This window comes from Chiloscyllium punctatum, chromosome 8 (genome assembly GCF_047496795.1).
Source record: "Chiloscyllium punctatum isolate Juve2018m chromosome 8, sChiPun1.3, whole genome shotgun sequence".
Lineage (NCBI taxonomy): Eukaryota > Metazoa > Chordata > Chondrichthyes > Orectolobiformes > Hemiscylliidae > Chiloscyllium > Chiloscyllium punctatum.
Window position 1 is genome coordinate 6567198 of NC_092746.1, and position 25025 is coordinate 6592222.

The 25025-nt window shown below is 41.4% G+C and overlaps 1 protein-coding gene across 5 annotated transcripts in view; it reads left to right on the top strand.

Moving 5' to 3' along the window:
* Positions 1-25025, top strand: part of osbpl3b (oxysterol binding protein-like 3b) — a 209749-nt gene that overhangs the window by 24237 nt on the left and 160487 nt on the right. For all 5 annotated transcript variants that reach the window (XM_072575110.1, XM_072575109.1, XM_072575108.1 and 2 more), the window contains one exon: positions 21739-21954. In XM_072575110.1, coding sequence (XP_072431211.1) covers positions 21856-21954 — 99 coding nt within the window. In that variant the 5' untranslated portion in view covers positions 21739-21855. The remainder of the gene's footprint in view (positions 1-21738; positions 21955-25025) is intronic.

Sequence of the window (25025 nt, forward strand, 5' to 3'; positions counted from 1 at the left end):
TCTGGCATTACATCAGGTAGCTTACTGTTCAGAATGTTCTCCTGATTCTGCAATAACATCCTGACTAGAATCACATTACATGGTCAAATTAAACATTGAAAATCTTTTTTGAGGTATTTGGTTAGATTCATAGTTAATATGGAATTAATTACATTAGTTGTAGCAGAAGTAATATTGTAAATGGTGTAGCTAAGGGAGGGGGCAATTTCTGTTGGAATTCTCATCGCCAATTATAACCTTAGGAGGGATGTGATAGCACTAGATCTGATGCAGAGCAGATTTACCAGGAGGTTGACTAGGCTGGAGACTTTCAGCTATGAAGAAAGATTGAACACTCTGTGGTTGTTTTCCTTAGAGTAGTGGCAATTGAGATGTATAAAATTGAAGGGCCTAAATAAGGTAAACAGGAAGAAGCTTTCTCCCTTGATAGATCAATATCCAGGGAGAATACATTTAAGGTAAGGAGATGAGGAAATATTGTTTTTTCACCCAGAGGGTGGCGGGAATCTGAAAATCTCTTCCTGTAATGGTTGTGTAAACTGGAATCCTCATGACATTTAAGAAATATTTAGATAGATGCTTCTGATGCCAAGGCATTCAAAACTATGGGCCATGTGCTGGAAAAATGGGATTAAAATGGTCATTTTTGCCAATCATGAATGTGATGGGCCGAAGGGCCTTATTCTGTGCTGTAGTGGACATGATGGTCCAGTAGTATTATCACTGGACCCAGATAACCACCTGGGGACCCAGACTGAAATCCCACCATGGTAAATGGTGAAATTTGAATTCAAGAAAAATCTGGGAAGCAGAGTCTAATGATGACTGTTGCTGATTGTAAGGGAAAAACTCATCTAGTTCATTAATGCCGTTTAGAGGCGGAAATCAGATATCCGTGTGTGTTCTGGCCTACATCCTCACTCCAGACCCACAGCAGTTTGGTTGACTCTCAAATGCCTTCTGAGTAATTCGGGTGGCCAGTGATTCCACATTCTGTGACTTAATTTTAAAAAAACTCTGAATCTGTTGACCAGTGCTGCAGACCATTGCTTCAAAATGCACATGGGTAAATTGATTTGAATAAGTGACCACACTTGTTTTTGTTGTAAGTGATTGTGTTGGCTACATTAAATATTTGTTATTAACAACAGTCAGTGCTGCACAGTTCGTTTCAAGGGGTTATGAAGTACTGGATGCCTGTACTTTTCGTTGATGACCTATTTCTCTCCACTGCCAAAGGAAGTTCAAACTAAAACTTGCTCCATGCTATAAACTTGAACCTAAGTGGACAACTGTATAATGTGTGAATTTTGAATATAAAATTGTGATTGTGTTTTCCAATTCTAAATTTGGACTGAGAAATGCAAGTTTATATTTGCATTTAAGGATGCTTAGTGCTTAATGTTGGAAGCTAGCCACGCTGTACTCTGCTCCAACCAAGTCCCTCAGCCTTAAAGCAGAAAAGCATCTCCGACAGTGGCCATGCTCCATTTTACCATGTGACTTTGATATGAAGATTACTCATATGGGGCAATATGTACTGTGGATCAATACTCAACAGGAACTGGAAACACTATAGAGCAAGTAATACCTATTAATGATATCTATCTTTGTTTCAAGAATTTTTGCTGTTGAAAAATGCCAAATTTTTATAGTGTTTTTAATTTCTTGGCAAAGTACCACATGGGCACATCCCATTCCTTTTGTAGTTCTAATCTGAGTGTTCTGTGCTTCCTGAGTGGTGAGGTTTCTGGCAGAATCTTTCAAGGCTCTGAGCATTAGCAGGAAAGTTTGGGAAAATAGACTGAGCTGACCAAAGAATTTCTCAAAATCAAGAGCAGAAAATCCCATTTTACAACAAACTGTTGAACAGGAAGAGGAGATTCCTACTTGTGGGTAGTTAGAGGGGTATTTGCATGTATTAGCATCTCATTATCTAATTTCATTATGAATATGCGGTTTCCCATGTTCCTGCATCATAGGTGGAAATTAGATGTCAACATTTCCCAACATGAAAGTCAGTAAATACTTGACAACTGCTGCTTGCTCCTCTGGCCCTCTATCTTAGACAAAAATCAGCACTATCTCAGGGCACTTTCCATGTATAGCAATCCCCTGCACACTCCTGCCCATGGACATCAGCATTGGATCAGCCTCACTGCACTGTCATGATAAATCATAGATCTGTTTAGGGGGAGGAGAGGAGAACCCCCAACCCACAAATGCTGGACGTCATGAGGAACCTGGTGAAACTCAATCTCCAGCTATCCGAGCCAAGGGAAACCTAATGCCACATGGTCCCAGGCAACCAGGAGCAGTGACGCTCTGCCTAAGGAGCAGAGAATGACATCCCCTTTGTTGGACTCTGAACCGGATCTTCTTGGCTTAGGGTTCCTCCGGCCTGGGTATTCTGTTACAAGGCGGTAACTTCAAGGAGATGGTGGACAGATGCCTCCTTGTAGCAGGCATTACATACCAAACCCTCTCCTGAGATTAGTGAATGTGAAAGCCCCAGTGACAAACCGTGAATGGATGGCCATTCTGGCCACAGACTTCAACTGCATCATCAATGCGGATGGACAATCCGGAGTGGCTGACAGCAAACTGGATGCCACGTCTGGATTCCAGATAGAAATGGTTAAAGTTGTCAAGCTGCACAACATCTTCACCCTTGCAGATGGAGTGCAGTGTAGATACACCTGCTCATGGCCGCATAAGGATAGATTTCCAGTTTGGGTTCCAAATGTTCTTTGTCTGATCCACCGACCTCAAACTGGTGTGGTCTCCTGTTAACAAACTCTTACCTACAGGATGACCAGTCGGCAGGCAAAGGAACATGGAAGTTAAATGTGAAACTGTTGACCTAGACCATATTGAGGATCTCAAAAGGGATTATACTGGTTGGAGAACTGTGAAGCCCCTCTTTGAATCTCCAGTGGACTGGCGGGAAATAGTCAAGGGGAACATTTAGATGTTCTTTACCCTTAAAGGTGTTCAAAAGGTGAAAGAGAGAGACAGGGCAAACTGCCCAAACTCCAGAAGAACATGCAGATCCTACTGCTACAGATAATGGGGGTCGATGTCAAGGAGGATCTCCAGGAATTAGAGCCAGCAAACCTTGCTGTTTTCCTCAGAGGCCTCCTAAGATATCTTCAGTTCTAGGGTCCACACCATAGAGCAAGATGAGATGTGCTCGTGTTTCATCTGCCAGAAGGTGCACAGGGAAAGCTCTGTGCTCAGCAGCATGATGGGAGAAGATGACTCTGTAATGTCATCTCAGTCTGACATCCTGAGGATCAGCAAATCTTTTCGTGCCTGACTGTATGACACACACAGCCTTCAGAGCGAGGTCTTGGGCAATAGCCTATGGGAGTGGCTGGACCCACGTTATCTTTGGATGAGCTAACCAAGGCCCTTGAGTCCTTAGAAAAGAATAAAACTACCAGAAGTGACTGCTTACTGGCCGAGTTGTAGTTCAGCTCTGTGGGTCTTGATTGGCCAGGACCTGCTGGAGGTGTACGATGGAATGCTGACAGGTTACGTATGTGAATCCGTGAGGAAAGATATCATCATCCACATCTACAAGCAGAAGCGGGAGAGGGTAGAAATTAGTAATCGATGACCAATTTCCCTACTGAATGCAGACTACAGAATCCTGTCAAAGGTCATCACTGTCCAGGGCAGGCCTTCTCTGGGATCGGTGATTCACCCTAATCAACCCTCTGCTCTACCGGCAGGATGATGTCCAAGAGTCTCGCGCGACAATTGCCTACATGCAGAACAGTAGGATGGATGCCTCTCTCATCAGCCTGGACTAGAAGAAGCCTGATAAACAGGGGTATTGCATACCTACATGTGGGATTTGCTCTCCAAAATGGGCTTTGGGGAGGAAATCTGAAATTGGATCCGACTGCTCCATACCAACATCATTACTGCAGTTTCAATCAATGGGTGGGAATCAGGATGTTTCCTGATCAGATCCAGAGTCAGTTAGGGCTGTGTTGTTTACTGAGTCCATCAGAAAGGATGCAATCCTGAGGGGAGGCCTCTAGGTCAAAGCCATTTGCTGCTCTAATCCATTGCCAGTGCACAGACCCATGAGCATCTGTGACCAGTTTGAACTGGTCTCAGGCCAGTAAATTAAGGCAAGAATGAGTGTGTGTTCTATGAGTACTGGGCTGACCAATCCTTTTATTGCCTTCAAAGTCAGGACAGATTACTGATGTTGCTGGGAATATGGTTCAGAGGGGCTAGGACTTGCTGAAAAACCTGGGAGGACTATATGCCAAAGTAAGGCAGAGACTAAGCTTTTGGGAGCACTACTCCCTCTCCATTTGTGGGTAAAAACCTGGACATCAGGTATGAGGCACGCTCTCCATTGTACGTGACACAAGTTTGGCTCATATTCCGAACCTGTGCTGTTGCCATCTTCCACCTCAGGTCCAAGATGGACCATGTCTGCTGGGTCTGCATGTACAAAACTCGGGATAAACAGGGTGAGGAATATCGCCAATGCCAGCCTCATTTCAGATGGCTTCCTTTTGTATGCGGCTGCATCAGGCTGTGTGTGGACCCTCGGTACACAAACACCAAGTATCATTACGTATTGAAGTTCTATTTGTCCCTGGTGTTGCGAAGGATGGGACTGGCCTCGTTGCCATGGAAAGCTTCAAGTAGTTGGACCATACTCTATCACCTGTCCTTCATAGAGAAGTTTGCAAAGAAAAACACCTTTTGACCACAAGTCCATCAGGCAGTGGTTAGCATGTAGCAGATTGTACACAGTTGAACCACTCTAGTGACTGTTCAAAAAGAAATCTGAATGGATGTAGGTTTGCTCGCCGAGTTGAAAGGTTTGTTTTCAGATATTTCATCACCATACTAGGTAATATCTTCAGTGAGCCTCTGGATGAAGCACTGGTGGTGTCGTTCGCTCATTGAAGATGTTACCTAGTATGGTGATGAGACGTGTGAAAATGAACCTTCCAGCTCAGCGAGCAAACCTCAACCTGAGCTACAAATCTTCTCAGAAATCTTGATATACATCAGGTATGTTTTTGAAATAAAATAAATCCCAGATCTGCTGACAATATGGTTCTACAGTTCAGTGTTGCACTCTGGAACCCGCTGGTGCTTTTCATTGTAGTACTGCTGCCAGGACACTTGCAGGGCAAGCACTTGTTTCATGGATTAGATTGAAATGCTTCTTAAGACTCTGTGCTCATCTTTACCTTTGCTCATAGCGTGCCTTGCCTTTTTGCACTCTGCTCCTTCAGCCAGAGCCTAAATACTGACAGTACTTTGGTTATACTTTACCTTGCAGCGCAGGCAGAGAGGCAAGAAGCTTATCATAGCTGCCAGCAGTGAGTAGTCAAGGTGTGGGGCATGTTTCTGTACAGCACACTGTCAATCTCTCCATGTGGCATGTTCCAGCAACTTTATATGAAAAACACATTGCATGTGCTTCAACCAAATTGCCAAGCCTCAAAGTCTAAGGGAGCTATCATCAATTATAGGTGCCAGCACAGGAAGACAATGGTGTTGCCTGCTGTCAGTCCAGAGGTTAGGACATAATCAATTGGCCAGTCAGGAATTCCGTATCTTTATAGTCTGAGGAGGGGGCCATCACCAGTCCTTTAGATCCAGAGCAACTAGGCGGGTTTAGTGTGCAGAGCTCAGTCAGGGATCTGATCATTCATCAGTCTGAGCTGTCCATTTATGTCAGTCAGTGATGTGGGCCACTTTGAGTTCTGGATAATGAGAGGATGTTATGCGATGTTGAGTGTTGGAGAAAGACTAGCCCTACCTTTTAGGCGTGGTGTGGGTTAAGGGCAGATAATCAATGTAGCAAGGACCACACAGCTGATAATTAGCAATACATTTGCCAAAGTGAGCGTCTATTTCCAATGGTGTCACCTGTTCCATCGATGTGGTCTCAAGCTTTTCTTTTCATTTCCTTCACTGCCTGTGTGGTTGGCAGTGTTTGACCTGGTGCGCAGCTGAACTTTAAATCTGGTGCTACCGGTGGAAATTTTGGAAGGTCCTAGCGGCAATAAATACTTAAGTGTGGCACCTTGGATGCATGGAATATACATAATAAGGTAAGAAGCAGAGAATTGTGAGAGATTACTTGCTAGAAATCACACAGAGAATCCCTCCCTGCAGCTCTCCAAAATTGCCACTTAGTTGATATTTGGTAGAATTTAGCTATTTTCTCTATTGTGCAATTGAATGCTTTGACATCTTGCATCATCTTTGTAATTCATTCAAAAAATGCAAAGCAAGTATTTTGTTACCTTGAATATTTTTAATGAGCGTAATTTTTAATGGGAAGGTTTTTTGAAATTGAATTTTGATGATAAATACTCTCCATTCAGCTTGTCTATGTTTTAAAAGTAGAATAAGATTCTGCTTAAACTAATGAACTAATTTGAAAAGTCATCTGGGGGTGAGGAAGGGAAGCTGAATGTGTAATTACAATGCAAAGCAATTAGTCTATTACTTATTAAATAAAGATTGCTCATGAAATTACTATAGTGTCATTTCAAGGCTTAATTTAAATTAAAGTACATTAATCAAAAAGATGGCAAATAAAATCTTTCTGAACTAGATTTAAACAAGAGATTTTCATTTATTTGGCACCTTTTGCGACATCAGAATGTCCCGAAGAATTCACACTCTATGTACTTTTGAAATAAATTCTAGGAAGTGCAGCAAGCTCCCACAAACAGCAGAATAATAAAGCGCAGGTAATCTGTTGTTGTAATGTTGATTGAGGAATAACCATTGTCAAGAACACTGGAGTAACTTGCCAGACCCTTTTGAAATAGTGGATACTTTCATGCCTATCTATGAAAGCATACGGGCCTTAGTTCAATATTTCTTTGGAAATTCAGCCCTCTAGCATTCCTCCTGTATTACACTGGAATGTCAGTCTACGTGTTTGTGCTCCAGTCTTTTCAAACTGATTTGAGTCCATTCTCCTTGTACAGTGCCTCTGGATTGAAGCTCACTTGCTTTCTCTTCTGTTTGGGTGTGTCAGTCACCCCAGAATCCTTGTGTGTGACCTGAAGTTTGCTGCTTGAAGGGTCATTTCGGTGTGGTGTTTGGAGGCTTGATTTTGACGTTGTGTGCTTGATTACATCTCTTGTGCGTTTGACTCTTTCATGAATGAACCTCCTTTTAGTCTGGTCACAGGCAGTGAATCCCAGGTATGTGTAACCTGTTCAGGGATGTTCAAGAACATTTCTGTAGTACTTGTACTGGATTCCTGGGAATCAAAGTTGCTTCCAACTTCTGCAGGTTTACTGGTGACATATCTCTCCTGGTTTTAAGTGACTTTTTAAAAAGAAAATCCATTCATGAGATGTGGGTGTCACTGACCAGGCCGGCATTTATTACCCATTCCTAAATTGCCCAGAGGGCAGTTGAGAGTCAATTACATTGCTATGGGCCTAGAGTCACATGTATGTCAGATCAGATAAGGATATCTGCTTTCTTATCTAAAGGACATTAGTGAACCAGGTGGGCATTTCCTGACAGTTGACAATGTTTCATGGTCGCCATTAGACTCCTGGTTACAGATATTTATTGAATTCATATCCCACTGTCTGCCGGATACTACCGGGTCTCCAGGATACTACCAGAGTCTCTGGATTCAACATCTAGAGATACTGTCACTAGGCCACTACTGGCTTGCTAAGCACCTGGGCTAAGACAAAGCAAAGATCTGTGGGTGTTGGAAATCCGAAACCAAAACAGAAATTTCTGGAGAAACTCAGTAGGTCCTATAGCATTTGTGGAGAGAAAGCAGAGACAATTTTTCAGGTCCAGTCTTCAGAACTGACAATGGCTAGGAAAAGGTGGTATATATGCGGAAGACAAGGGGTGGGAGGGAAAGAATTAGACAATAGGTGGAGATGGAGCCTGGAGAGGGAGAACAGCAGTTGGGGAGACAAAGGAGTAGATAATGGTGCACTGGGGAGAAAGAACGAAGCTGACAATAGGCACCACCAATAGGTGAGAATGGGTTGGCTGTGATTAAAGCAGCTCATGACATGGGGGTGAGTAAAGGACATGGAAGAAAGTGTGAAATGATTGAACTGGATCTTGAGTCGTGAAAGCTGGGGGGGTCCCAAGTAGAAAATGAGATGCAGTGATTCCACCAAGTTTGTTTTAATGCTGGGCAAGTTGGCTTGGGAAAGGGTCCTGTCACTGACTCCTTTCCTTGCTTCTGGCTTTGAAGAATCTTGTGCTCCATGGAGCTGGTAGTAAACATTTGAGAAATCATAATGCTTTGGAAAAGGAGTCTTACTTGAATTCTGTAGGCATGCTTTGATGAGGGAGGTTACTGAATAGCCCTCAGTGTGTAGAAATGCTCTATCTTTTTGCCCCATTCCGTAAATGTTAGAGATAATGTATTTGAGCTCACCTGACTTCACACCTGCTGCATGTGGATTGTGTAGGTTCTGCATGATTCGATCATCCACCTGATATTGTGCAGCCATTGGAGGAACAAATGGTGTATGTTACACTTAAAATTCCCAGGTTTGATGGGTACATCTGGATGAGTTAATTGTGCGCTGCAAAATCGGTGCATTTACATATAATTTTTTTTTGTCAGTTTGTGGCATGTGGGATATCTAGTGTAAGTTGGGAATCACCTCAAATTTGTGCACTTGCCTATTGGCCTTGTTTAACAAAATAAAACCTCACTGTCCATCTCTACGTGAAATTCAAAAATTGCTGCATTTATACTGTATATAAATCTTTATTGCAGGAAATGAGAGCTGGTGCTTCACTGATTAAGAACCCTGTCAATGCTGTGATTTTATGGCATTGCATTCTGCTTAATGTCTGAAACGCAGAAAGGAAAGAATTGAAGCTGGAGAGTCTTTTCTAGAAGTAGTAGAAATCTGCTCTATTTCTTTGGTCATTGCTTTGTTAGTTCCTTGTCTGTAATTTTCTTGCTTAAGGTGATGATAAACTGTTGGCCCCATTATTCAGATGTCTTCTCAGTGCCTGATCAGCACACAGTTCTGGCAATTTGTGGTTCAAATGTTTTTCAGCTGAAAGGTGAGGAAAGGAATCTGACACACTGTCATGTTATAAGATGCCCTGCTGCAACAAATTCTCGCCTGACAACCTCTAAATTTGCTGTTGCATAACTACCAATGTAGAACTTTTTTGCATCAAATTTCAAACCACAATTCGTAGAATTGGACTTAATTCCCTACGGCGTTTGACCACAGCATCGTGTTTAATTTATTTTCAGTTTTATCATTAGGAAATAGTTCGTTTGTCTCTAATTCTTTGTTAATGTATTTTATTTGCATATCAAAGCCTCAATTAATAAGTGCTGAGCTCTGGGCACGCTTGACCATAATTGGCAGTGTACATGCATGCAAGTACTGCCATAGAATGACCTCTTGCAGCAATTATGAGAAAGTCATTGTTGACACTTTGTTGTAGTATGATCTGATGGCTGGGTATCGACCACAAGGAGTTAGTGGCTAGGATAGAGTACAGCCAGCCATCCATTGGCCTCCTTGTCGCCTCTGGTAAAGACTGGACCACAACTCAGTCTGAGCAGAATATACTCATGTCTTAGCTAACTGGGTATGATTTATTACACCTCTGATGCATGTGACATATGATGTAACTTCTCCCTTGTTAATCTTCCCTGGGACAGGAAGACCGTGAGTGTGCAACACAAAGAAATGGCAGTAAACAGGGACAAAGTGGGGGGAAATGGTAATGAATGTATGTAGTACACTGGCAATCAAGCCCCACCATTCTCAGAATTACCATATATGTTGCAAGTTACTGAAATGATTGAAAATCCCAATTGCCTCTATCGCTTATCCAGGATAAAATCAAGCCACAGCAGGATTTCTTCATTTAAAATGTAAATAAATGCCTGTTTATTGTAACACTATTCTTATTAAAGTTAAGAGTAAAAGAATGGGATTTATAATTTATGGAACTTTAAATTTATTCCTTTTTAAAATTGCTCCTCATTTCATCATTCCATTCAGACAGACTAAGGAAAGCAGACAGAACACAAAAATGAGTGGAGGGAAAAGAGTTGTGTTCCTTTGACTATTCTGCATTCCCAATACAAAATCATGATACAAAATGGGTTGGCTTCGCTATACTCAATGTTTTTTTGTGATGCCTTAAGTTATATGAAGAGCATTGATCAGTCTTTAGCTTCCCATTCCTTGACTGTATCCCAGGTCATGTGATTGTCTTCTGAAACTATTTCTTTCAGCATTTCTGAATTTATTTATTTTTCCTGCTCTTGCAGCAGAAGGTAGGAGAGAGTAATTTTACAAAGAATACTCATAGAGCTCATAGAACCCCTACAGTGTGGAAACAACCACTTGGTCCAATAAGTCCCCACTGACCCATTCCCCTACCCTATTGTGGTGCATTTCTCCTGACTAATACACCTAACCAACACAACCCTGAACACTATGGGCACTTTGGCCTGGTCAGTTCACCTGACCTGCACATCTTTGGACTGTGGGAGGAAACCGGAGCACCCGGAGGAAACTCGTGCAGACACTGGGAGAATGTGCAAATTCCACACACACAGTCGCCCAAGGCTGGAATCGAACCTGGGTCCCTAGTGCGATGCAGCAGCAGTGCGAACCAATGAGCCACCGTGCTGCATTGAGAGAGAGAGGTTGTTGTCCCTAGCTTCTTGAAGTTTTCTTGTTCTCTTCCCCCTTATAGAATCTGCAATCTGACCGATCAGGTTTATTATGGTGAGCTCTCCTGAACCCACAACAATTGGAGCGATTAGAAAGCTGATCAAAAACTGTCTTTGGCCAGAATTACCATGAACACACCCACCTGGTGCCAATTTGTCTCTAGAATTAACATTGTTTTGTATGACCAGTTACCTTCACTTGTTACAAGTAACTCCTTTCATATTCTTCTATTTTCAAAAGTAACAATCATTTTTCTCATTTTATAGTAAAGAAAAATAAAAAGATGGGATTTCTTCCACCATGACATTTTGTTAATTTGGGTGCACTTTAATTGTAAAGAAGTAACCTTTTTTTTTGACCCTGTACCTTTTGGAAATACGAAGGAAACACCTCTGATAGCAGCAATTCAACAATCCCTAAGCAAGAGGTAAAACACAAAACTCAATAAAACCTTGTGTGATCACATTAAGTATGTGCCAAACCCTGGGTGTGCCTGACATAATTGAGTGTGCAGTCATGCAAGTAGTAACATGGGTTAATCTCTTTTAAGATTCCATTCTCTGACAACATGCAGCTTGTCCTCCCCAGGATAGCACTCAACCCTGTCATGTTGCTAAGTCTTCAGACTGTTTGTCTGACATCTATTGTTGAATGAACAGAAATTTCCTAAGGTTTAACATTGGGAAGTTGAAGCAATTGTTTTTGGTCCCTGCTTGAAATGGTCTTCCAGCTGCTGACTCCACCCTTGTCTGTAAGATTATCAGTGTATAGACAGTCTTGAGGTCGTATTTGATCCTGAGATAAACTGCTGACATGTCTGTGCTAACACACAGACTGCCTAATTTCTCAGTCATATCTTTGCACCTGTCATAGGCTCAGAGGAAACAGACCCCTCAGTCCAACTCATCTATGCTGACCAGATGAGTCCCATTTGCCAGTATTTGACCTATATCCCACTAAAACCTTCCTATTCATACACCCATCCAGATGCCTTTTAAATGTTATAATTGTACCAGCCTCCACCACTTCCTCTGGCAGCTCATTCCATACACGTACCACCCGCCACGTGAAAACATTGCTCCATAGATCCCTTTTTAAATTTTTTCCCCTCACCCTAAACCTATGCCCTCTCTAGTTTTGGACTCCCCTACCCTGGGGAAAGGACTGTGGCTATTTACCATATCTATGTCCCTCATGATTTCATAAACCTCTATAAGGTCACCCTCCGCCTCTGACATTCCAAGGAAAATATCTCCAGCTATTTCAGCCCCTCCCTCAAACCCCCCAAACCTGGCGACATCCTTGTAAATCTTTCCTGCACCCTCTTCAAGTTTCACAATATCTTTCCTATACCAGATAGACCAGAATTGCATGTAGTATTCCAAAAGTGGTCTAACCAGTGTCCTCAAAGTGACCTCCCAACTCCTATACTTAATGCACTGACCAAGCATACCAGACACTTTCTTCACAATCTCCCATTCCCTACCCCCCCCCCCCCCCCCCCCAACCATTCCTGACGAAGGGCTTATGCCTGAAATGTTGATTCTCCTGTTCCTTGGATGCTGCCTGACCTGCTGTGCTTTTCCAACACCACACTTACTGACTCACTATCTCATCTACCTGCGACAGCACTTTCAAGGAAATGTGAACCTGCACTCCAAGGTCTTTGTTCAACAACACTCCCCAGGACCTTACCATTAAGTGTGTAAGTCCCATCCTGACTGGCCTTCCAAAATGCAGCAGGCACCTTTTGTCTAAATTAAATTAAATTCCATCTGTCCATTGGCCCATCTGATCAAGGTTCCACTGTACTCTGAGGTAACCTTCTTTGCTGTCCACTGCACTTCTATTTTTGGTGTCATCTGCAGACTTACTAACCATGACTCCTATGTTCATATCCAAATTATTTATACAAATAACAAAAAGCAGTGGATCCAGCACATATCATTGTGGCACCCCACTAGTCACAGGTCTCCAGTCTGAAAAGTGACCCTCCACCATCCACTTTGTTTCCTACCTTCGAATCAGTTCTGTAACCAAATGGCTAGTGATTCTTGTATTCCATGTGATCTAACCTTGCTTACCAGTCTACTATGTAGCACCTTGTCAAAAGCCTTACTGAAGTCAATATAGATCACGTCCAACTGCTCTGCCTTCAATCCTCTTTGTTACTTCTTCAAAAAACTCAATTAAGTTCTCAGGACATTGGCTGAACCCCCCCTTTGATGCCTTTCACCTTTCTAGATATGGCTATGGCAGTGCACTCCTGGCTGACCTCCCACATTCTGCTTCCCTTAAACCCACAGCCAGCTGAAACTCTGCCCTAGCTCCAGTGTACAAGCTGACAAACATCAATTTCCAGTCAAGCTGAAGTCTTGATGAGTAAATTCTCAAATTTGTTTTTAAATCCTTCACAAATTCTGTAAGCACTTTCAGCCCATTGAGATATTTACACTCACCTAATTTTTGACTGGATCATTCCCAATTTGAATTGCTTCCTCATTGGTGGTTGTGTTTTCATCCTGTTTCTGCCCTCCTGTCATAGTTAAGATGCCTGTTAATATGCAAGTATCAATTTGAAACTAATACTCACTTAGTAATATGGGATTGAAGGGCCCAGGTCACTTTTAGCTACTGATCATTTTGAGGAAAATTGAGTTTTCCAACTGTTAGAAGAAATACAGCTCACTGATTAAATTTTAATGATGGAGAAATTGAGAAAGTGTATGAGCAGGTAGGGCAAGAGTTAAGTTCAGGGTTGCTTGACAAAGGCACAGCTAACATGACTTTGACTTGATAAGAACTTGCAGTAAACACTGAGGTGCTGGAGGCAAGGGTAGTGGTTTAACGAGGTAAAGAACACCCATTGTGTAATGCCAGTTAACGAGGGGAGGAACATCTATTGTGTAATACCAGGTGGCTTAATGTTTACTATTGCAGTTTGCTAATTGCAACAGGCACCCAATCAGTATAGACGTTGCCTTATTTGAATGTTGCTCCCGGTCAGTCACTAAGAATTCTTAAGAATCTGCTGATCGAGAGAAGCCCAAGAACTCATGTCTTTGTATAAGTGGGCGATCACACTCTCTCTCTCTCTGGGGCTCGGAATAAAGATGAAGAAAGTAGAGCCATATAGTGTCTCTGAGTGTTTGCTTCGACTGATGTGGAAACAGGCCAACCAAATGACAGAGCTCCAAAGTGTCCTTTTAAAATGACATTTGAAGGTTTTCTCTCAATTAGATGCAATTGTATTTCAGTTGGTATGAACTTGAAGCTTGGTATCATGACCTCCTTGAGATGACAGTGTTTCTGAATCAGGTTTAGCCCAGCCTGCACTAGGATGATGTCATTGTTTTGCATAACTAGCTCACTCTGCATGTTTGTAGTCAACAAAGAAGGACGACAGCGAACCTGTATATTACACTATTAATCTTGTAAAAAGGAAAGAATGTAATTTTGTTAAATAGAGCCTTTCAGAAATTTTTTTTTTCTGATGTTAATGCTACAATTGAAAGGTACAAACTAATCTTTCTCAACCTTGAAAAAAGGAATTTTCTTTCTTTTAATGTATAGGAATTTCTTAGCGCTTATATTCTCTGGTGTTTAGAAGAATGAAACATTGTGTCAATGAAATGCATAAAGTATTTTTAAAGGGCCTGACAGGTTAGGTATTGAGAGGAGGTATTGTTTCTCCTGACAGGAAACTGTTAAGTTCAGGGCCACAGTTTTGTGCTTAAGGGTCAGTTCTTTAATACTGACAGGGAAAGAAATTATGTCACCTGAAGAATTGTGAATCTTTTGCGCTATTCCCCAGCAGTCTGTGGACCTTGCTGAGTATATTCAAGACTCCAACTGATAATCTTTGAGTATAAGAGGTTTAAGGGCATTTGACATAGCTTATGCAAGTGCGGTTGACATAGAAGATTGTATTTCTTTGTTTTTATTCTCGTGGGGTGTGAGTGTTACTGTCTGGCTAGCATTTATTGCCTGTCCCTAGTTGCCATTGAGGAGGTGGTAGTCAGCTGCCTTCCTGCACTGTAGGTGCTGTCCATGTGCTGCAGGTAGACCCACAATGCTTTAGGCAGGGAGTTGTGAATGTATTGAATGGCACTCTAATTGCCAAGGCCCACTATGGCTTACTCCTGCTCTGATTTCTTATGTAAAAGCAAAATGCTGTGAATACAGGAAATCTGAATGAACTGATTGAAAAACAGAAAGTGGCAGCATGTGTGAAGTGTGAAGCAATTGATGCCCTTTGAGCACAAAGGCCAGCCTATGTGTTAGTGATAAGTGCATAGTTTCCGCAAACATTAAATTGATGATATTTTTCAGCCTTAGTGGCAAACAAGGAGGCTGTTGCCCATTACTTCCATACCATCTAGATCCATCCGGTTGGTTCCATTTGCTATTTCTATCGCCATAGCCATTCAAATTTTGTACATCCAATTTCCTTTTGAAATCATTGACATCCTTTGCTTCCATTGCCCTCATAGGCAGCAAATTCCATTTGTGGGAACAGCTACTCTTTCCAGTTCATCCCATGAGTCAATCTTCAATTCATCTAGAGTTTGATTTAGATAAATGCAAGGTGCTGCATTTTGGGAAAGCTAATCTTAGCAAGACATATACACTGGTAAGGTCTTCAGGAGTGTCGCTGAACAAAGAGACCTTTTGAGTGCAGGTTCATAGCTTCCTGAAAGTAGAGTCGCAGATATCAGTTGAGATAGCATGGTACATAGTCAGGCAGCATCCAAGAGCAGGAGAGTCGACTAGTATCTAGTATGTGCCTGACCTGTTTGCTTTAAAATGTTTTTGGTAAGTCTTTGGTTGCATTGTATCCTGTCCAGATCTCTCCTCATCTCATTGAAAGTTGCCCTGTTGCGGTTTAGAAGTTCTGCTCAGGATTTTCCTTGCTTTTCTCCATTACTAATCAAAATCTTATGATACCATGATCATTCTCCCCCAGATGTTGCTGAACAGATATTTGATTCCCTTGGCCTAACTGATGCCTCAGCGCTATATTTGGCAATGCCTCTTTCCAAACTCTCAGTTGCCAAGGGAAGTTCTCCTGAACTTTAAAAAATTCCACCCCTCCTTTGCACTTTTAATCTAATGCTCTTCCAGTTAACATTTGTGGAGCTAAAGCCCTCCAATATCGTCAATCTATAGTTCATGAACATTTCTTTAATTCCCTGAAAGTTTACTCTTGTTTTGTACTTACTATTTTGAACATTGAGAGCGGTAGTGGCATAGTGCTAATGAATTAGTAATCCAGAGATTAATGCTCTGAGACATGGGTTCAGATCTCACCCATTGGTTGTTCTCAGAGCTTAATAAAGTTATTCTCAGTAATGATGAGCATGAACCTATCAATGCCTGTTATAAAATGCATCACTAATGTTCTTACCAAGCCTGGTCTACATGAGACTCCAGAGACACAGCCATGTGGTTGACTCTTGCTAAACCATTTCACAGGGTAGTTAAGTTACATATTTCAAGGTCAAGTAAGATCAAGGTCAAACAACAGTTGCTATAGTTGCCAGTGGTGTCCATGCCCCACGAAAGAATAAAACAAAATTGCTATTTGAACAACTATAGAAACCTCCAGAACATGATCACCCTTTTTTTTCACTTCTCACCACTAAGCAACGGATCCTCTTGTGCTCCTTCAGGAATGTCTTTCCAATGTCTCATTTGTCTTCCCTAATCAACACTGCTACTCCAGCTTCTTTCATTCTCTATCCTCAATACTTTGCATCCTTGAATATTGAGCTTCAAGCTCTCACGATTTGTAGGCAGTGTTTCTCTTGTTGTCGCTACCTCATGTTCTCACATGGCTATACTTAGCACACCAGCCTTATTCACTGTGATTTGTGTAAGTGATACCTCGTGTACAGCTTTAAACAGGGTGCACTCTGGAGTTGCTTATAGTTGTCTTATTGGTTACTGTATACAAATGGCTTGGGAGTTGGTAAATTATCTGACCTGGAAGCACGGTGGTTTGAGGTGTTGGGAAAACTAAAACAAATCAAGTAAATACAGTATGCATTCTTTTCATATACCTATGTGTTGAAGGTATTGGATATCATACACTGAGTTTAAATTTTTTTACCATTTTAAAAGGGCCATGTTTTCATGGAAATACTTGTGTGAATGAGGGGAAAATGGTTTGCACATGATTGCAATTCACTTTTCAATGGGTTTGAGATCTAAACAAGTAAAAGCTATAAAAGGAGAGAAAATTCATGGAAATCCTACTTGAGAATAGACATAACTATTGATTTTAGGGATATCTATGCTTTTTAATGCTGAAGCATGTCATTATTACTTGTTCAAAAACATTAGAGTATGGATGTTCTGAATGTTTGGTTCTCTCTCTTGCGCGCGCTCTTTCTCTCAACCACTCTCTCGAACAATCAGTAAATCTGTGTCACGCTACTTGATAACATTTTTCAAGTCATGCTTTTAAAGGCTGCCACAAACCAAAGTGAAAGCAAATTCAGCAGAATTAGAGGTCACCTAATTACTGCAAGGTGGCCAGTACAGAATGTATAAATGCATTCCTTCCAGTGACTGAAGTTGCTTCCATTGACTTTGACTTTCTCCCCACCATTCACCCAACCCCCAATCACACCAGAGAGGAAATTGCTCAAACTAACTTTGGTTGTTTTTATCACTAACCTTATTCACATTTTACCTGAATGAGTTCATTGATGTGAAAAGATGTACTACAGCTGGAAAATAACCTGATGAAATTCAAACTGAGGATCCTTTGTCATTTACATAGCTTGAAATGTTCAGAAAATATACCGTTTTGTCAAATGTGTCACAATCTTTCATTGTTTATGACATTAAAGATTTCATATTGAGATTCAGTTCAGATATAATGGAATTTTGAAATACCGTCATCAAAAAATGGCAAAATATCCCTTTCAGTTTAGAGGAATATGGCATATCAAGTGTGCAAGTAGGTTTCTTTCAGCTTTTGTTGAGCTGACAAAAGACTTTTCCAGATGAGTTGAAGACAGATAATTTGAAAATAGAATTAATCTAACATGCTTGAACTTGAATTCTTTAAGAATAAATCTGGAATTCTAACATTGGAGAATACTGATGAAGATTTTTCTTTCAAAAGAAAGTCACTTTATTAAATTAATGGCTTATAAGGTTTCCATAAAGTAATGTTTACTCTTTGTTAATCTCAGTTCAGTGTTAGTCAACTTTACTTAAGTGTGTTCAATGGAATGTATATTTTCAGGGGTGAATTCTGTGTTTATCATCTGTATGTCCTGCTTTGTCATAGAGTCTCTACAGTATGGACACAGGTCCTTCAAGTCCATACCTACCCTCCGAACAGTAACTCACCCAGACCCATTCCCCTACCATATTATCCTTTATTTACCCCTAACCTACACATCCCTGAACACTATGGGCAATTTAGCATGGTCAGTTCACCTAACCTGCATGTCTTTGGATTATGGGAGGAAACCAGAGCACCCGGAGGAAACCCACGCAGACACGGGGAGAATGTGCAAACTCCACACAGACAGTTGCATGAGGCAGGAATCAAACCCAAGTCTCTGGCACTATGAGGCAGCAGTGCTAACCACTGAGCCACCACGTCACCGTGGATAGTGAATTGCTGTTAGGCACTTGGTCTCACTTAAGGTGTTGCTTTCAGAGCACCTCTAAGTAAAAATAACTTAGAATTTCTTCATGTTAAAAATACAAATAAAACATGAGAGAGTCATAGAATTGTACAGCACGGAAACAGACCCTTCGGTCCAACTCATTTCAGGCTGACCAGATGTCTGAACCTAATCTAGTCCCATTTGCCAGCACTCGGCCCATATCCCTCTAAACCTTTCCTATTCATAAACCCATCCAGATGCCTATTAAATGTTGTAATTGTACTAGCCTCTACCACTATCTCTGGCAGCTTGTTCCATACGTGCACCATCCTCTGCATAAAAAAGTTGCCCCTTATGTCCCTTTTAAATCTTTCCCCTCTCACCCTAAACCTATGCCCTCTAGTTTTGGATTCCCCCAACCAGGGAAAAGACCTTGTCTGTTTACCCTCTCCATGCCCCTCATGATTTTATAAATCTCTATAAGGTCACCCCATAGCCTCCGACACCCCAGGGAAAACAGCCCTAGCCTGTTCAGCCTCTCCCTATAGCTCAAATCCTCCAACCTTGGCAACATCTTTATAAATCATTTTTGAACCCTTTCAAGTTTCACAACATATTTCTGATAGGAAGGAGACCAGAATTGCACGCAATATTCCAACAGTGGCCTAACCAATGTCCTGTACAGCCGCAACATGACCTCCCAACTCCATTACCCAATACTCTGACTAATGAAGGAAAACATATCAAATGCCACCTTCACTGTCCTGTCTGCCTAGGACTCCACTTTCAAGGAGCTATGAACCTGCACTCCAAGGTGTTCAGTAACGCTCCCCAGGACCTTACCATTAAGTGTATAAGTCCTGCTCTGATTTGCTTTTCCAAAATGCAGCACCTCCCATTTATCTAAATTAAATCCATCTGCTACTCCTTGGCCCATTAGCCCATCTGATCAAGACCCCGGTGCATCTGCGGTAACCTTCACTATCCACTAGACCTCCAATTCTGATGTCATCTGCAAACTTACTATCTGTGACTCCTATGTTCACATCCCAATCATTTATATACATGATGATCGCCAGTGGATCCTGCACCGATCCTTGTGGCACAATGCTGGTCACAAACCTCCAGTCTGAAAAGCAGCTCTCCACCACCACCACCCCCCTGTCTTCTTCTTCAAGCCAATTCTGTATCCAAATGACTGGTTCTCCCTGTATTCCATGTGATCTAACCTTGCTAACCAGTCTACCATGAGAAATCTTGTTGAATGCCTTACTGAAGTCCATATAAATCACGTCCACTGTTCTGCCCTCATCAGTCCTCTTTGTTACTACTTCAAAAAGCTCAAATCATGTTAGTGTGACACAATTTCTCCCACACAAACCTATGTTGACGATCAGCAGTCTTTGCCTCTCCAAATACATATAAATCCGGTCCCTCGGGATCCCCTCCAACAAGCCACTAATGATATCAGGCTCACTGGTCTGTAGTTCCCAAGATGTTCCTTTTTGTAGCCTTTCTTAAATAATGGCACCATGTTAGCCAACTTCCAGGCTTCTGGCACCTCACCTGTGGCTATTGATGATACATATGTCTCAGCAAGAGGCTCAGCAATCACTTCCCTAGCTTCCCACAGAATTCTAGGATGCACCGTATGAGGTTCTGGGGATTTATCCATCTTTATGCATTTTAAGACTTCTTAGAGAAAGGAAAAACAGACTTCAACTTGAAGTGACGATTAGTTTGCTTCTGTTGCTGTACAACAGGATCATTTTCAATGAAATAGTTTATTGTGAGTGACATTCAGCTCTCCGTCCTCAGTAATGTCTGTGTCAATGTGTATCAATGCTCTCTTACTCTGCAGTTGTTGCTTAACTTTACCAATGTTCAGGATTCAAGTTTTCTTTGCTACTTGCATTTAGCTCCAAGATTCAATTTCATTCATACAAATTTGTGGCTGATGTATTCAAATGTATCTCCCACATAATTCAGTTCTCTGACATTAGTCCATTTTTGCTGAGTTTATTACTGCTTCTTGAATATCTGTGATCTTCCAAAAGGAAATTATATCATCATCTTAAAAGGAAAAAGTTGCAGGGCCACTGGAAAAAGTGGGTAGTGACCCTAGGTAAATTACCACTTTAAACACTGCAGGCTGAATGGCCTCCTGCTGTGCTGTAAATGTCATATCATTCTGTGACTCAGTGCTGGGAATTGAACACCGTGCATGAGGTGTAGCCTGACCTGAACACAAGATATCTTCAATATTACAACTTCATGCTTGAGCTGTGTTGCCAAAGGGTAGGTTTTTTTGCCAGTTTGTGGGAAAGTGGTCTAATGGGTTTTTGAATAAGGCAGCATCTGGTGAGCAAAGTTGATGTTTCATGTCTGTGATTATTCGGTGAGACTGGAAATATGAATGAATTTTCCTGTGGATTTTATTATTTTACTTGTTGTTTACCAGAAGTTGGGATTGGCACTGAGTACGTTTCATGACCTTGGGACATTACAAAGCTTTTTCCAACCAATGAAGCATTTCCAGAATTAGGAAATATTGCCAGCAATGTACCCAGTGCAAGGTCTGTCACATAGCTGGCAATAACTGATCAGGTGGTATACTGTGGAGGTGAAGGAGCAATAATTCAGTGTGTTTAGCTTGAGACTTTAATCAACTTTTCATGTCCACTTCAAATGAGTCTAGATAGTTAGAAAAAAGCTATTGAATATATAACTTCTTTATTTCAAATATAAGAACAATTTTGAGAACCCGTTATTCCAATAAAAATTGTTACCAGGTAAGCAAGAATGTCTGTTGACAATCTGACCAAAAGAATATTTTGTGTTCTACAGCAACATATCTTGATGATTTAACATAGAAAAAATCAATCTTAGTGCAGTATATGCACCTTTTTGGAATCTCAGGAAAGAAAATCTATTTTCAGATAAAAATTTGATGTTCATTTTGATGTTGTAAAAATGGTACTTTATCTGTTCTAGCTGATTTAAATGACTTGCAACCCCAGCATAACGTGAGGTTTTACTGTTTATGGGGATTTGGGCCTTTAGTATGTCTTCTGCAAAACACTGCAATTCCTTCATGCTCAATGTAACTGTGTGAAAGGACAGGGTTACTCATGCTCTTGGGAATGTAGATATGGGGGTGGTTTGATCTTCTATCTGAATTTGCATTACCAGTTAGCCTGATCTCATTAATTCTGTAATATCAGCTACAGCGGCTGAAAAAATTGTAAAATTTATTTGAAATATCCGTTACTGCAGTGTCTACATTCTACTGACTAGCATTTTAGAAAGGTAACTTACTAATTGTTTGTGTATTTTGACACTTTTGAAGATAATATGAATATATGTAATCTGTTCATTGTTTTTTTTAGGATAAAATGATGATAAACGTCACAAACAGAGCCCCTGTGGGATGAAAGGAACTGCGAGTATTTCAAGTTGAGCTGCTTAGACCTAAGTTGGTTCCAGAGGACATCCAAACAAATATCATGATGAACAGCACTGAGCAAAGCATTGCCACAGCGCCACAGAAGTTATTAAGTCCAAGTCGGAGTTCCAACAGCTCTCTGAGACCAGATATTCGCCAGGTACAGAACATTCTCTTTACTCATTTTTAACAGATGTTTATTTAAATGTCATATCTGCAACCCATATCCTCAAGGAAAAATAAAAGATGACGTCCGACCATTACCACACTTTTAATTCACATGGTAATGTTTGCTTATTAGTTTTTTTTTGACCCTTTTTTTTCTAAATTGCATTAAGAGCTTTACTGCCATATCGCTAACTGCAGAATATTTGCGAGTGACTGTGCAATAGAATGTAGTAGTCTGTATATTATTAACTAAAAACCTGTAAATATGCAAAATTATAACACACAATGGTGTAAATATTTAGGAAGTCTGGCAGCATTTATGGATAGAGCAACAATATTTTACAGTCATAGAGATGTACAGCACAGAAACAGGCCCTTCCGTCCAACTCGTCCATGCAGACCAGACATCCCACCTCAATCTAGTCCCACTTGCCTCTATCCCTCCAAACCCTTCCTATTCATGTACCCATCCAGATGCCTTTTAAATGTTGCAATTATCCCAGCCTCCAGTACTTCATCTGGCAGTTAATTCCATACACGCACTACTCTCTGCGTGAAAAAGTTGCCCCTTAGTTCTCTTTTATATCTTTTCCCCTCTCACCCTAAACCTATGCCCTCTACTTCTGGACACCCGCACAACAGTGAAAAGACCTTGTCTATTTATCTTATCTGCCTTCATAGGTCACCCCATAGCCTTCAATGCTCCAGGGAAAACAGTCCCAAATTCAACCTCTCCCTGCAGCTCAAATTCTCCAGCCCTGGCAACATCCTTGCAAATATTTTCTGAATGCTTTCAAGTTTTACAACATCCTTTTGATAGGAAGGAGACTAGAATTGCATACAATATTCCAAAAGTGGCCTAACCAATGTCCTGTACAGCCACAACATGACCTGCCAATTCTTTTACTAATACTCTGACCAATAAAGGAAAGCATACCAAATGCCGCCTTCACTATCCTATCTAACTGCAACTCTACTTTCAAGGAGCTATGAACCTGAAATCCAAGGTCTCTTTGTTTAGCAACACTCCCTAGGACCTTACCATTAAGTGTATAAGACCTGCTAAGACTGGCTTTCCCAAAATGCAGCACCTTGCATTTATCTGAATTAAAGTCTTTTCCCCACTTCTCAGCCCATTGGCCCATCTAAATCAAGATCCCGCTGTAATCTGAGGTAACCTATTTCACTGTGCACTACACCTCCAATTTTAGTGTCTTCTGCAAACTTACAACTATACCTCATATGCTCACATCCAAATCATTTATGTAAATGATGAAAAGTAGAGGACCCAGCACTGATCCTTGTTGCACTCCACTGGTCACAGACCTCCAGTCTGAAAAGCAACCCTCCACCACCACCCTCTGTCTTGTACCTTTGAGTCAGTTCTGTATCTAAATGGCTAGTTCTCCCTGTATTCCATGGCTGTAACCTTCCTAACCAGTCTTCCATGGGGAACCTTATTGAATGCCTTACTGCAGTCCATATAGATTACGTCCACAGCTCTGCCCTCATCAATCCTCTTTGTTACTTCTTTAAAAAAAACCTGTGTTGTGAATTTTTCTTCAGAAGTTTTCTTGTGTATTCTAATGTTCCTTACTACACTAGTCTAGATTGAATGCAGAATAACTACTGAAAAAAAATGTAATTTGTACATTCAACCAAAACAAAACATTTTGAGTAAAATGTTATTAGCTAAAAACCTGTAAATATGCAAAATTATAACACACAATGGTGTAAATATTTAGGAAGTCTGGCAGCATTTATGGATAGAGCAACAATATTTTACAGTCATAGAGATGTACAGCACAGAAACAGGCCCTTCCGTCCAACTCGACCATGCAGACCAGACATCCCAACTCAATCTAGTCCCACTTGCCCATATCCCTCCAAACCCTTCCTATTCATGTACCCATCCAGATGCCTTTTAAATGTTGCAATTATGCAGTCTGCTTTTTAATTGTTCTATGTTCTTTAAGTTTGAAAACATAGTTGTTACTTCTGTGGTCTTTGAGAGAACTAAGACACTGTACTCAATATTTTAGTCTGTTCTTTGATATAGTTTAATAAGGAATATCTTTACAAACAGACATTTCATGACTGCATTTTCCTTTTAAATTTATACCTCTAAATAACAATCATAGAACAGTAGTAGTGGTATCTGTTAGTCTCGCAAGACCATGGATCTGCACCTGGGAAGTCTTGCTTCAGTCTTTGTGGGTAGAGCAGCGTCTGTTGTGGCTGTAGAGGCCCATGTTGGAGTGGCAGTCTCAGCTGCAGCGACTGCCCTTGAAAGTGCTGTCATAGCTCAGTACACGTCAGGAACTGGTCCTTTGGCCCACCATGTCTGTGCTGACTGTGATGATATTCTGTACTAACTCAATGTAGCTCATATCCCTCTATCCTTTGTCTGTTCATGTGTCTGTCTAAATGCCTCTTAAACATTGCTATAATATTTGCTTCTACCACCTCCCCTGGCAATGCATTCCCGGCTCCTACGACCCCCTCTGATACTTGGAAGAGTATGGTAAAGAAGGGCAAAGCCAGCATGGTTTCATCAAGGGGAAGTCATGCCTGACAAATCTGCTGGAATTCTTTTGAGTAAGTAACGAGCAGGTTAGACCAAGGAGAGCCATTGGATGTTATCCATGTGGACTTCAGGAATGTCTTTGACAAGGTGCCACATAGGAGAAAGTGAGGACTGCAGATGCTGGAGATCAGAGCTTAAAAATGTATTGCTGGAAAAGCGCAGCAGGTCAGGCAGCATCCAAGGAACAGGAGAATCGATGTTTCGGGCATAAGCCCTTCTTCAGGAATGAGGAGGGTGTGCCAAGCAGGCTAAGATAAAAGGTAGGGAGGAGGGACTTAGGGGAGGGGCGTTGGGAATGCGATAGGTGGAAGGAGGTTAAGGTGAGGGTGATAGGCCGGAGAGGGGGTGGAGGCGGAGAGGTTGGGAAGAAGATTGCAGGTCAAGAAGGCGGTGCTGAGTCTGAGGGTTGGGACTAAGATAAGGTGGGGGGAGGGGAAATAAGGAAGCTGGAGAAATCCGCATTCATCCCCTGTGGC